Here is an 11,942-nt window from a genome sequence, read left to right as displayed (position 1 = left end):
AAAGGGTGTCAGAAGACTGGAGGCTGTTATAGCAGCAATGTTCCAACATCAGTAGAAAGCCGTCCCAGAAGAGTGGAGGCTGTTATAGCAGCAACATTCCAAAAGGTGGAAATTCCCAGAAGAGTGGAGCTGTTATAGCAACTGATGTTCCAAGTTCTGGCTGAATTCAGTCCCAGGTCTGTATAGCAGCAAGTTCAACACCTGGAGGGAGACGAACAGAGAAAGAGAGATGCATTAATAACAAAACATCAGAGGTCATTTTCCTCTAAACATGGGGAGACTCAACTTATAGCCAGTTCCAACATCAGTGGACATTTCCTAGAAGAGGGCAAAGGTCAGGATGGATATGTGTCATTTATCAGCCTACCAGAAGAGGTGGAGGCTGTTATAGCAAACCCCAACATCTAGTGGAAAGCCTTCCCAGAAGAGTGGAGGCTGTTATAGCAGCAATGTTCCAACATCTAGTGGAAAGCCTTCCCAGAAGAGTGGAGGCTGTTATAGCAGCAATGTTCCAACATCTAGTGGAAAGCCTTCCCAGAAGACCGGAGGCTGTTATAGCAGCAATGTTCCAACATCTAGTGGAAAGCCCTCCCAGAAGAGTGGAGGCTGTTATAGCAGCAATGTTCCAACATCTAGTGGAAAGCCTTCCCAGAAGAGTGGAGGCTGTTATAGCAGCAATGTTCCAACATCTAGTGGAAAGCCTTCCCAAAAGAGTGGAGGCTTTTATAGCAGCAATGTTCCAACATCTAGTGGAAAGCCTTCCCAGAAGACTGGAGGCTGTTATAGCAGCAATGTTCCAACATCTAGTGGAAAGCCTTCCCAGAAGACTGGAGGCTGTTATAGCAGCAATGTTCCAACATCTAGTGGAAAGCCTTCCCAGAAGAGTGGAGGCTGTTATAGCAGCAATGTTCCAACATCTAGTGGAAAGCCTTCCCAGAAGAGTGGAGGCTGTTATAGCAGCAATGTTCCAACATCTAGTGGAAAGCCTTCCCAGAAGAGTGGAGGCTGTTATAGCAGCAATGTTCCAACATCTAGTGGAAAGCCTTCCCAGAAGAGTGGAGGCTGTTATAGCAGCAATGTTCCAACATCTAGTGGAAAGCCTTCCCAGAAGAGTGGATGCTGGGGGTCTCCCGAGTGGCGGAGCGGTCTAAGGCACTACATGTGTGACACTGGGAGACCCACGAGGTGACGCACAATTGGCCCAGCGCCGTCGAGGGTTATGGGAGGGTTTGGCCAGCTGGGATGTCCTTGTCCCATCGCGCCCTAGCGACTCCTGTGGCGGGCCACGCTGACACGGTCGCCAGGTGTACGGCGTTTCCTCCGGCGGTGCGGTTGGCTTCCGGGTTCAGCGACCAGTGTGTCTAGAAGCAGTGGGGACTTGATGCAAAATTGGGGGTTTCAGAGGACGCACGGCATTTCTCGACCAACTACATTTACCAATGGCACCCTCTCCCGAGTCCATACGGGAGTTGCAGCGTTGGGACAAGACTAACTACCAATTGTGATGTCACAAAATTGGGGGACAAAAATATCAGAGGAGAACTGCACCTTGTGCTTTTCTGCTATTACAACTCAACACCACGACTACATTTACAAATGGCACCTTGTGCTTTTCTGCTATTTACAAATGGCACCTTGTGCTTTTCTGCTATTACAACTCAACGACTACATTTACAAATGGCACCTTGTGCTTTTCTGCTATTACAACTCTCAACACGACGACGTTCCTTATTTTATTTGACCTTTTATTTTGACCCTCTTCTTCATGATATCCAATTGGTAGTTACAAGTCTTGTCTCATGGCTGCAACCTCTCGTAAGGACTCGGGAGAGGCAATGGTCGAGAACCAAAGCGTCCCTCCGAAACAAGATCCCGCCAAGCCGCACTGCTTCTGGACACAGTCGGAGGAAACACGATCCCGCCAAGCCGCACTGCTGCTGGACACAGTCGGAGGAAACACGATCCCGCAAAGCCGCACTGCTTCTGGACATAGTCGGAGGAAACACGATCCCGCCAAGCCGCACTGCTTCTGGACACAGTCGGAGGAAACACGATCCCGCCAAGCCGCACTGCTTCTGGACACAGACGGAGGAAACACGATCCCGGAAAGCCGCACTGCTTCTGGACACAGTCGGAGGAAACACGATCCCGCCAAGCCGCACTGCTTCTGGACACAGTCGGAGGAAACACGATCCCGCCAAGCCGCACTGCTTCTGGACACAGTCGGAGGAAACACGATCCCGCCAAGCCGCACTGCTTCTGGACACAGTCTGAGGAAACACGATCCCGCCAAGCCGCACTGCTTCTGGACACAGTCGGAGGAAACACTGTACCAGCTGGCGACCGAAGTCAGCGCGCACTGTGCCCGGCCCGCCACAAGGAGTCGCTAGAGCGCGATGAGACAAGGACAACCCGGACGGCGCTGGGCCAATTGTGCGCCGCCTCATGAGTCTCCCCGTCGCGGCTGGCTGCGACACAGCCCGGGATCAAACCCAGATCTGTATTGGTGCCTCAAGCACTGATCAATGCCTTAGACCCCTGCGCCACTCGGGAGGTCCCTACATTCCTTTAAAAAAATGTTTTATTGTGAGTATGGCTACTCTAAAACATTATCTGAACTTTAAAAACACTTAACCTTTGACTCCTGACACCAAGTCTCACCTGATTGGCTCTGTAGGTGAATGCAGCATCATGGGAGTTGACCGTAACCCTGGTAGGCTCCACCTTCACGCCATAGAAGGAGGCTGTTTCCACGGTGATGTAGGAAGCCTCCACGTGGTCGCAGCACCTCCGATGTCATCGTGTTCTAGAACACAATAGGTAGAGAAGAGTTGAAGGTTATAGTGTTAGTAGAACCAGCTGTCATGGTTATAGTGTTAGTAGAACCAGCTGTCATGGTTATAGTGTTAGTAGAACCAGCTGTCATGGTTATAGTGTTAGTAGAACCAGCTGTCATGGTTATAGTGTTAGTAGAACCAGCTGTCATGGCTATAGTGTCAGTAGTGGTAGAACACAGCGTCACTGGTCTGTAGTGGTCGGAGCGTACTGGTCTGTAGTGGTCGGAGCGTACTGGTCTGTAGTGGTCGGAGCGTACTGGTCTGTAGTGGTCGGAGCGTCCCGGTCTGTAGTGGTCGGAGCGTGCCGGTCTGTAGTGGTCGGAGCGCACCGGTCTGTAGTGGTCGGAGCGCACCGGTCTGTAGTGGTCGGAGCGTGCACCGGTCTGTAGTGGTCGGAGCGCACCGGTCTGTAGTGGTCGGAGCTTACTGGTCTGTAGTGGTCGGAGCGCACTGGTCTGTAGTGGTCGGAGCGCACTGGTCTGTAGTGGTCGGAGCGTACCGGTCTGTAGTGGTCGGAGCACTGGTCTGTAGTGGTCGGAGCGTACTGGTCTGTAGTGGTCGGAGCGTACTGGTCTGTAGTGGTCGGAGCGTAGTTATATGGTCTGTAGTGGCCGGAGCGTACTGGTCAGATCGGAGCGACACCGGTCTGTAGTGGTCGGAGCGTACTGGTCTGTAGTGGTCGGAGCGTACCGGTCTGTAGTGGTCGGAGCGCACCGGTCAGTGGTCGGAGTGTACGGTCTGTAGTGGTCGGACAGACTGGTCAGTGGTCGGAGTGTACTGGTCTGTAGTGGTCGGAGCGACTGGTCTGTAGTGGTCGGAGCGTACTGGTCTGTAGTGGTCGGAGCGTACTGGTCTGTAGTGGTCGGAGCACACTGGTCTGTAGTGGTCGGAGCACACCGGTCTGTAGTGGTCGGAGCGACTGGTCTGAGTGGTCGGAGCACAGGTCTGTAGTGGTCGGAGCGTACTGGTCTGTAGTGGTCGGAGCGTACCGGTCTGTAGTGGTCGGAGCGTACTGGTCTGTAGTGGTCGGAGCGTACCGGTCTGTAGTGGTCGGAGCGTACTGGTCTGTAGTGGTCGGAGCGCACCGGTCTGTAGTGGTCGGAGCGTACCTTCACCACAGTGAACACTACGTGAGCGTACTGGTCTGTCTCAAAGGTGTCGATGCTCTCTCCGTCGTCCCAGAACAGCTCTCCTCCAGCCGAGCCGTCTTCAGACAGACTGGACACGAGGTGGAGCGGCTGACCACTGCTCACAAACAGGGTTGTGTTGGGACGCTACACAGGGAGCAACACACAGAGAGACACACAGACACAGAAAGAGACACACACAGAGAGAGAGAGACACACAGACACAGAGAGACATACAGACACAGAGAGACACACAGACACACAGAGAGACACACAGAGACACACACAGAGACACACAGAGACACACAGACACACAGAGACACACAGAGACACACAGACACACAGAGACACACAAACACAGAGACACACACAGACACAGAGACACACACAGACACAGAGACACACACAGACACAGAGACACACACAGACAGAGACACACACAGACACAGAGACACACACAGACACAGAGAGAGAGAGACACACACACAGACACAGACAGAGACACACACAGACACAGAGAGAGACACACACAGACACAGAGAGAGACACACAAACACACAGAGAGAGAGACAGCGACACAGAGAGAGACACACAGACACAGAGAGAACGAAAGAGACCGAGGGAGAGACACAGAGAAAGAGGAAGAGAGAGACACACAGTGATGAATTATTTTCGATATCGATGCCTGACCATACACTTTGTGTCATCTTCCTAAACCCTCTAGAAACTCTGTAGATAGTCATCATTGTTCTGACTTAACATTTATTTAACTGGGCAAGTCAGTTAAGAACAAATTCTTATTTACAATGACGGCCTAGCCATGGGCCAAACCCTAATGACGCTGGGCCAATTGTGCGCCGCCCTATGGGACTCCCAATCACAGCCGGTTGTAATACAGCCTGGAATCGAACCGGGGTCTGTAGTGACGCCTCTAGCACTGAGATGCAGTGCCTTAGACCGCTGTGATACAGCCTAGAATCGAACCAGGGTCTGTAGTGACGCCTCTAGCACTGAGATGCAGGGCCTTCGACCCGCTGCGCCTCCTCGGGAGCCCCAATAACATGGATGAGCCAGCTACCTGACCATCTATTGTCTGTCTAATAACATGGATGAGCCAGCTACCTGAGGATCTATTGTCTGTCTAATAACATGGATGAGCCAGCTACCTGAGGATCTATTGTCTGTCTAATAACATGGATGAGCCAGCTACCTGAGGATCTATTGTCTGTCTAATAACATGGATGAGCCAGCTACCTGAGGATCTATTGTCTGTCCAATAACATGGATGAGCCAGCTACCTGACCATCTATTGTCTGTCTGTTTACCTGTGTAGGTATGACAGCTCCTTCTCTCAGGTGAAGGTTGATATGCTCTAGAGGAGCCTTGAGCCTCAACTCTTCTCCTTTACTACGGATAGAATCACCCTGGGGGGGAGAGAGAGAGAGAGAGACAGAGAGAGACAGAGAGACACACAGAGAGAGAGACAGAGAGACAGAGAGAGAGAGAGAGAGAGAGAGAGAGAGAGAGAGAGAGAGAGAGAGAGAGAGAGAGAGAGAGAGAGAGAGACACACAGAGAGAGAGACAGAGAGAGACAGAGAGGAGAGATTCAATATTCAGCATGTGCATTATACACTGAACAAAACATTAAAAACCCCTGCTCTTTCCATGATAGACTGACCAGGTGAATCCAGGTGAAAGCTATGATCCCTTATTGATGTCACTTGTTAAATCCACTTCAATCCGTGTAGATGAAGGGGAGGAGACATGTTAAAGAAGGATTTTAAACCTTGAGACAAGTGAGAATGTGTGCCATTCAGAGGGTGAATGGGCAAGACAAAATATTTAAGTGCCTTTGAACAGGGTAAGGCAGGTGCCAGGTAGGTGCCAGGTAGGTGCCAGGTATACCGGTTTTTGTCAAGAACTGCAACGCTGCTGGGGTTTTCCCTGCTCACCAGTTTCCTGTGTGTATCAAGAATGGTCCACCACACGAAACACATCCAACCAACTTGACACAACAATGGGAAGCATTGGAGTCAACATGGACCAGCATCCCTGTGAAACGCTTTCCACACCTTGTGGAGTCAACATGGACCAGCATCCCTGTGAAACGCTTTCCACACCTTGTGGAGTCAACATGGACCAGCATCCCTGTGGAACGCTTTCCACACCTTGTGGAGTGCACATGGACCAGCATCCCTGTGAAACGCTTTCCACACCTTGTGGAGTCAACATGGACCAGCATCCCTGTGGAACGCTTTCCACACCTTGTGGAGTGCACATGGACCAGCATCCCTGTGAAACGCTTTCCACACCTTGTGGAGTCAACATGGACCAGCATCCCTGTGGAACGCTTTCCACACCTTGTGGAGTCAACATGGACCAGCATCCCTGTGGAACGCTTTCCACACCTTGTGGAGTCCACATGGACCAGCATCCCTGTGAAACGCTTTCCACACCTTGTGGAGTCCACATGGACCAGCATCCCTGTGAAACGCTTTCCACACCTTGTGGAGTCAACATGGACCAGCATCCCTGTGAAACGCTTTCCACACCTTGTGGAGTCCACATGGACCAGCATCCCTGTGGAACGCTTTCCACACCTTGTGGAGTCAACATGGACCAGCATCCCTGTGGAACGCTTTCCACACCTTGTGGAGTCAACATGGACCAGCATCCCTGTGGAACGCTTTCCACACCTTGTGGAGTCAACATGGACCAGCATCCCTGTGGAACGCTTTCCACACCTTGTGGAGTCCACATGGACCAGCATCCCTGTGGAACGCTTTCCACACCTTGTGGAGTCAACATGGACCAGCATCCCTGTGGAACGCTTTCCACACCTTGTGGAGTCAACATGGACCAGCATCCCTGTGGAACGCTTTCCACACCTTGTGGAGTCCACATGGACCAGCATCCCTGTGGAACGCTTTCCACACCTTGTGGAGTCAACATGGACCAGCATCCCTGTGGAACGCTTTCCACACCTTGTGGAGTCAACATGGACCAGCATCCCTGTGGAACGCTTTCCACACCTTGTGGAGTCCACATGGACCAGCATCCCTGTGGAACGCTTTCGCCTTGTGGAGTCAACATGGACCAGCATCCCTGTGGAACGCTTTCCACAACTTGTGGAGTCAACATGGACCAGCATCCCTGTGGAACGCTTTCCACACCTTGTGGAGTCCACATGGACCAGCATCCCTGTGGAACGCTTTCCACACCTTGTGGAGTCAACATGGACCAGCATCCCTGTGGAACGCTTTCAACACCTTGTGGAGTCCAGGCCCCCCGACAAATCAAGGCTGTTCTGAATGGGGGTGTAACTCAATATCAGGAAGGTGTTCCTAATGTTTTGTCCACTCAGTGGAAGTGCCGTTGTCTGAAGCCTGAAACAAAAGCCTTGTAACTACCATCGCATTCTATTTGTCATTACCCAGAATTCCTACTAGTTGTGTCCTGTGTGATCCAGTGGTCCCAGCTGGTCCCGCCCGCTGCCCTTAGACTCCACCTCCCAATCATCTGGTACATTTCAGTCCTTCATTTAAATAAAACTCTTATCCACTTACAGTAGTGAGAGACAGAGTTTTACGTACTGGTCCCCCGTGGGAATCGAACCCACAACCCTGGCGTTGCAAGCACCGCCCCACTACCAACCGAGCCCCACGGGACAATCTTTATCCAACACTTTACCGTCTCATCAATAAAACATATATCAATACTAAAAGGAGTGTCCCCAGTCCTTAAAAAACACCCTCATTATCTTTAATAATTACTGTAGCTGTGTTCTTACCGTGTAGTAGAGACCTGGGGTTGGGGTTATTAAGGGTTATTAAGGGTTATATATAGTTAATATATATAGCTGTGTTCTTACTGTATAGTAGAGACCTGGGGTTGGGGTTATTAAGGGTTATATATAGTTGTGTTCTTACCGTGTAGTAGAGACTTGGGGTTAGGGTTATTAAGGGTTATTAAGGGTTATTAAGGTTTATTAAGGGTTATGTATAGTTAATATATATAGCTGTGTTCTTACTGTATAGTAGAGACCTGGGGTTGGGGTTATTAAGGGTTATATATAGTTAATATATATAGCTGTGTTCTTACTGTATAGTAGAGACCTGGGGTTGGGGTTATTAAGGGTTATGTATAGTTAATATATATAGCTGTGTTCTTACTGTATAGTAGAGACCTGGGGTTAGGGTTATTAAGGGTTATTAAGGGTTATATATAGCTGTGTTCTTACTGTATAGTAGAGACCTGGGGTTAGGGTTATTAAGGGTTATTAAGGTTTATTAAGGGTTATGTATAGTTAATATATATAGCTGTGTTCTTACTGTATAGTAGAGACCTGGGGTTGGGGTTATTAAGGGTTATATATAGTTAATATATATAGCTGTGTTCTTACTGTATAGTAGAGACCTGGGGTTAGGGTTATTAAGGGTTATTAAGGGTTATGTATAGTTAATATATATAGCTGTGTTCTTACTGTATAGTAGAGACCTGGGGTTGGGGTTATTAAGGGTTATTAAGGGTTATATATAGTTAATATATATAGCTGTGTTCTTACTGTATAGTAGAGACCTGGGGTTGGGGTTATTAAGGGTAATATATAGTTAATATATATAGCTGTGTTGTTACTGTATAGTAGAGACCTGGGGTTAGGGTTATTAAGGGTTATTAAGGGTTATATATAGTTAATATATATAGCTGTGTTCTTACTGTATAGTAGAGACCTGGGGTTGAGGTTATTAAGGGTTATTAAGGGTTATTAAGGGTTATGTATAGTTAATATATATAGCTTTGTTCTTACTGTGTAGTAGAGACCTGGGGTTAGGGTTATTAAGGGTTCTTAAGGGTTATTAAGGGTTATATATAGCTGTGTTCTTACCGTGTAGTAGAGACCTGGGGTTAGGGTTATTAAGGGTTATTAAGGTTTATTAAGGGTTATGTATAGTTAATATATATAGCTGTGTTCTTACTGTATAGTAGAGACCTGGGGTTGGGGTTATTAAGGGTTCTTAAGGGTTATTAAGGGTTATATATAGCTGTGTTCTTACTGTATAGTAGAGACCTGGGGTTAGGGTTATTAAGGGTTATTAAGGGTTATATATAGCTGTGTTCTTACCGTGTAGTAGAGACCTGGGGTTAGGGTTATTAAGGGTTATTAAGGGTTATATATAGCTGTGTTCTTACTGTGTAGTAGAGACCTGGGGTTAGGGTTATTAAGGGTTATTAAGGGTTATATATAGCTGTGTTCTTACCATGTAGTAGAGACCTGGGGTTAGGGTTATTAAGGGTTATATATAGCTGTGTTCTTACCGTGTAGTAGAGACCTGGGGTTAGGGTTATTAAGGGTTATTAAGGGTTATATATAGCTGTGTTCTTACCGTGTAGTAGAGACCTGTGGTTAGGGTTATTAAGGGTTATTAAGGGTTATATATAGCTGTGTTCTTACCGTGTAGTAGAGACCTGGGGTTAGGGTTATTAAGGGTTATTAAGGGTTATATATAGCTGTGTTCTTGTGTGTAGTAGAGACCTGGGGTTAGGGTTATTAAGGTATTAATAAGGGTTATATATAGCTGTGTTCTTACTGTGTAGTAGAGTGTGTGTGTTAGTGTGTGTATTAGGGTTATTAAGGGTTATTAAGGGTTATTAAGGGTTATATATAGCTGTGTTCTTACTGTATAGTAGAGACCTGGGGTTAGGGTTATTAAGGGTTATTAAGGGTTATTCTGGGTTATATATAGCTGTGTTCTTACTGTATAGTAGAGACCTGGGGTTGGGGTTATTAAGGGTTATTAAGGGTTATATATAGCTGTGTTCTTACTGTATAGTAGAGACCTGGGGTTAGGGTTATTAAGGGTTATTAAGGGTTATATATAGCTGTGTTCTTACTGTATAGTAGAGACCTGGGGCTAGGGTTATTAAGGGTTATTAAGGGTTATATATAGCTGTGTTCTTACTGTATAGTAGAGACCTGGGGTTAGGGTTATTAAGGGTTATTAAGGGTTATTAAGGGTTATATATAGCTGTGTTCTTACCGTGTAGTAGTCGTACCAGAGACCCTGAGGGAAGTAGCCCACAACATAGTCCACACCTGGATCTAATACTGGTGTCACCATCAAACTCTTCCCCCATAGGAACTGTCTGTCTATCCCATACGTTCTCACGTCCTTGGGGAACCTAAAGATATGAACACACATTGGTCAGGAACATCCTGAAAGAGCTGTGTGTGTGTCCCAGTGTGTGTGTGTGTGTGTGTGTGTGTCCCAGTGTGTGTGTGTGTCCCAGTGTGTGTGTGTCCCAGTGTGTGTGTGTCCCAGTGTGTGTGTGTGTGTGTGTGTGTGTCCCAGTGTGTGTGTGTCCCAGTGTGTGTGTGTCCCAGTGTGTGTGTCCCAGTGTGTGTGTGTCCCAGTGTGTGTGTGTCCCAGTGTGTGTGTGTCCCAGTGTGTGTGTGTCCCAGTGTGTGTGTCCCAGTGTGTGTGTCCCAGTGTGTGTGTGTCCCAGTGTGTGTGTCCCAGTGTGTGTGTGTCCCAGTGTGTGTGTCAGTGTGTGTGTGTCCCAGTGTGTGTGTCCCAGTGTGTGTGTCCCAGTGTGTGTGTGTCCCAGTGTGTGTGTCCCAGTGTGTGTGTGTCCCAGTGTGTGTGTGAACAGTGTGTGTCCAGGCTGTGTGTGTGTCCCAGTGTGTGTGTCCCAGTGTGTGTGTCCCTGAGTGTGTGTGTGTGTGTGTGTACAGGCTGTGTGTGTGTGTGTGTGTGTGTGAGGTGTGTGTGTGAGTGTGTGTCTGTGTGTGTGTCCCAGTGTGTGTGGTGACACAGTGTGTGTGTCAGTGTGTGTGTGTCCCAGTGTGTCCCGAGTGTGTGTGTGTCAGGGTGTGTGTATCCCAGTGTGTGTGTCCGAGTGTGTGTCCCAGTGTGTGTGTCCCAGTGTGTGTGTCCCAGTGTGTGTGTCCCAGTGTGTGTGTGTGTAACTCACTAGAACAGCAGAGGCCGAGCGACGGTGTGTCCGTGTGTGTGTGCGCGGTGGAACAGCGTGTAGAGCAGAGGGAACAGAGAGGAGCGGAGCAGCAGAGACACAGAATATACAGGCTGGAGGGCTGAACACTGGGGTCCTGAGGCTGGGAGGAGAGACACACAGAATATACAGGCTGAAGGGCTGAACACTGGGGGGTCCTGAGGCTGGGAGGAGAGACACAGAATATACAGGCTGAAGGGCTGAACACTGGGGGGTCCTGAGGCTGGGAGGAGAGACACACAGAATATACAGGCTGGAGGGCTGAACACTGGGGGGTCCTGAGGCTGGGAGGAGAGACACACAGAATATACAGGCTGAAGGGCTGAACACTGGGGGGTCCTGAGGCTGGGAGGAGAGACAGAATATACAGGCTGAAGGGCTGAACACTGGGGGGTCCTGAGGCTGGGAGGAGAGAGACAGAATATACAGGCTGAAGGGCTGAACACTGGGGGGTCCTGAGGCTGGGAGGAGAGACACAGAATATACAGGCTGAAGGGCTGAACACTGGGGGGTCCTGAGGCTGGGAGGAGAGACACACAGAATATACAGGCTGAAGGGCTGAACACTGGGGGGTCCTGAGGCTGGGAGGAGAGACACAGAATATACAGGCTGAAGGGCTGAACACTGGGGGGTCCTGAGGCTGGGAGGAGACACAGAATATACAGGCTGAAGGGCTGAACACTGGGGGGTCCTGAGGCTGGGAGGAGAGACACACAGAATATACAGGCTGAAGGGCTGAACACTGGGGGGTCCTGAGGCTGGGAGGAGAGACACACAGAATATACAGGCTGAAGGGCTGAACACTGGGGGGTCCTGAGGCTGGGAGGAGAGACACACAGAATATACAGGCTGAAGGGCTGAACACTGGGGGGTCCTGAGGCTGGGAGGAGACACAGAATATACAGGCTGGAAGGGCTGAACACTGGGGGGTCCTGAGGCTGGGAGGAGAGACACAGAATATACAGGC

General features: G+C 49.3%; 1 protein-coding gene across 1 annotated transcript; it reads right to left on the bottom strand.

Annotated features, from left to right (window-relative positions):
* Positions 1-2,689: 2,689 nt before the first annotated feature.
* LOC124017994 (lysosomal alpha-glucosidase-like) lies at positions 2,690-10,146 on the bottom strand. Its single transcript, XM_046333246.1, has 4 exons — positions 10,003-10,146; positions 5,290-5,388; positions 3,947-4,111; positions 2,690-2,806 (listed from the first exon to the last, which is right to left on the bottom strand). Exons 1-4 carry the CDS (start codon positions 10,081-10,083, stop codon positions 2,690-2,692), a joined length of 462 nt encoding a protein of 153 aa, XP_046189202.1. The 5' UTR covers positions 10,084-10,146.
* Positions 10,147-11,942: the final 1,796 nt, after the last annotated feature.

This window comes from Oncorhynchus gorbuscha, unplaced genomic scaffold (assembly GCF_021184085.1).
Source record: "Oncorhynchus gorbuscha isolate QuinsamMale2020 ecotype Even-year unplaced genomic scaffold, OgorEven_v1.0 Un_scaffold_3645, whole genome shotgun sequence".
Taxonomy (NCBI): domain Eukaryota; kingdom Metazoa; phylum Chordata; class Actinopteri; order Salmoniformes; family Salmonidae; genus Oncorhynchus; species Oncorhynchus gorbuscha.
The sequence above is the reverse complement of the archived record's forward strand: the minus strand, read 5'-3'. Positions and strand labels throughout refer to the sequence as shown.

What these genes read in the sequence shown, in the direction of transcription:
- LOC124017994 (XM_046333246.1), bottom strand. Translation starts at nt 10,083, where the DNA reads ATGGTGACACCAGTATTAGATCCAGGTGTGGACTATGTTGTGGGCTAC. An exon ending in TCTGGTACGACTACTACACG is followed by an intron (nt 5,389 to 10,002) that starts GTAAGAACACAG and finishes TCTCCCCCCCAG; the next exon opens with GGTGATTCTATCCGTAGTAA. An exon ending in GAGCTGTCATACCTACACAG is followed by an intron (nt 4,112 to 5,289) that starts GTAAACAGACAG and finishes CTCCCTGTGTAG; the next exon opens with CGTCCCAACACAACCCTGTT.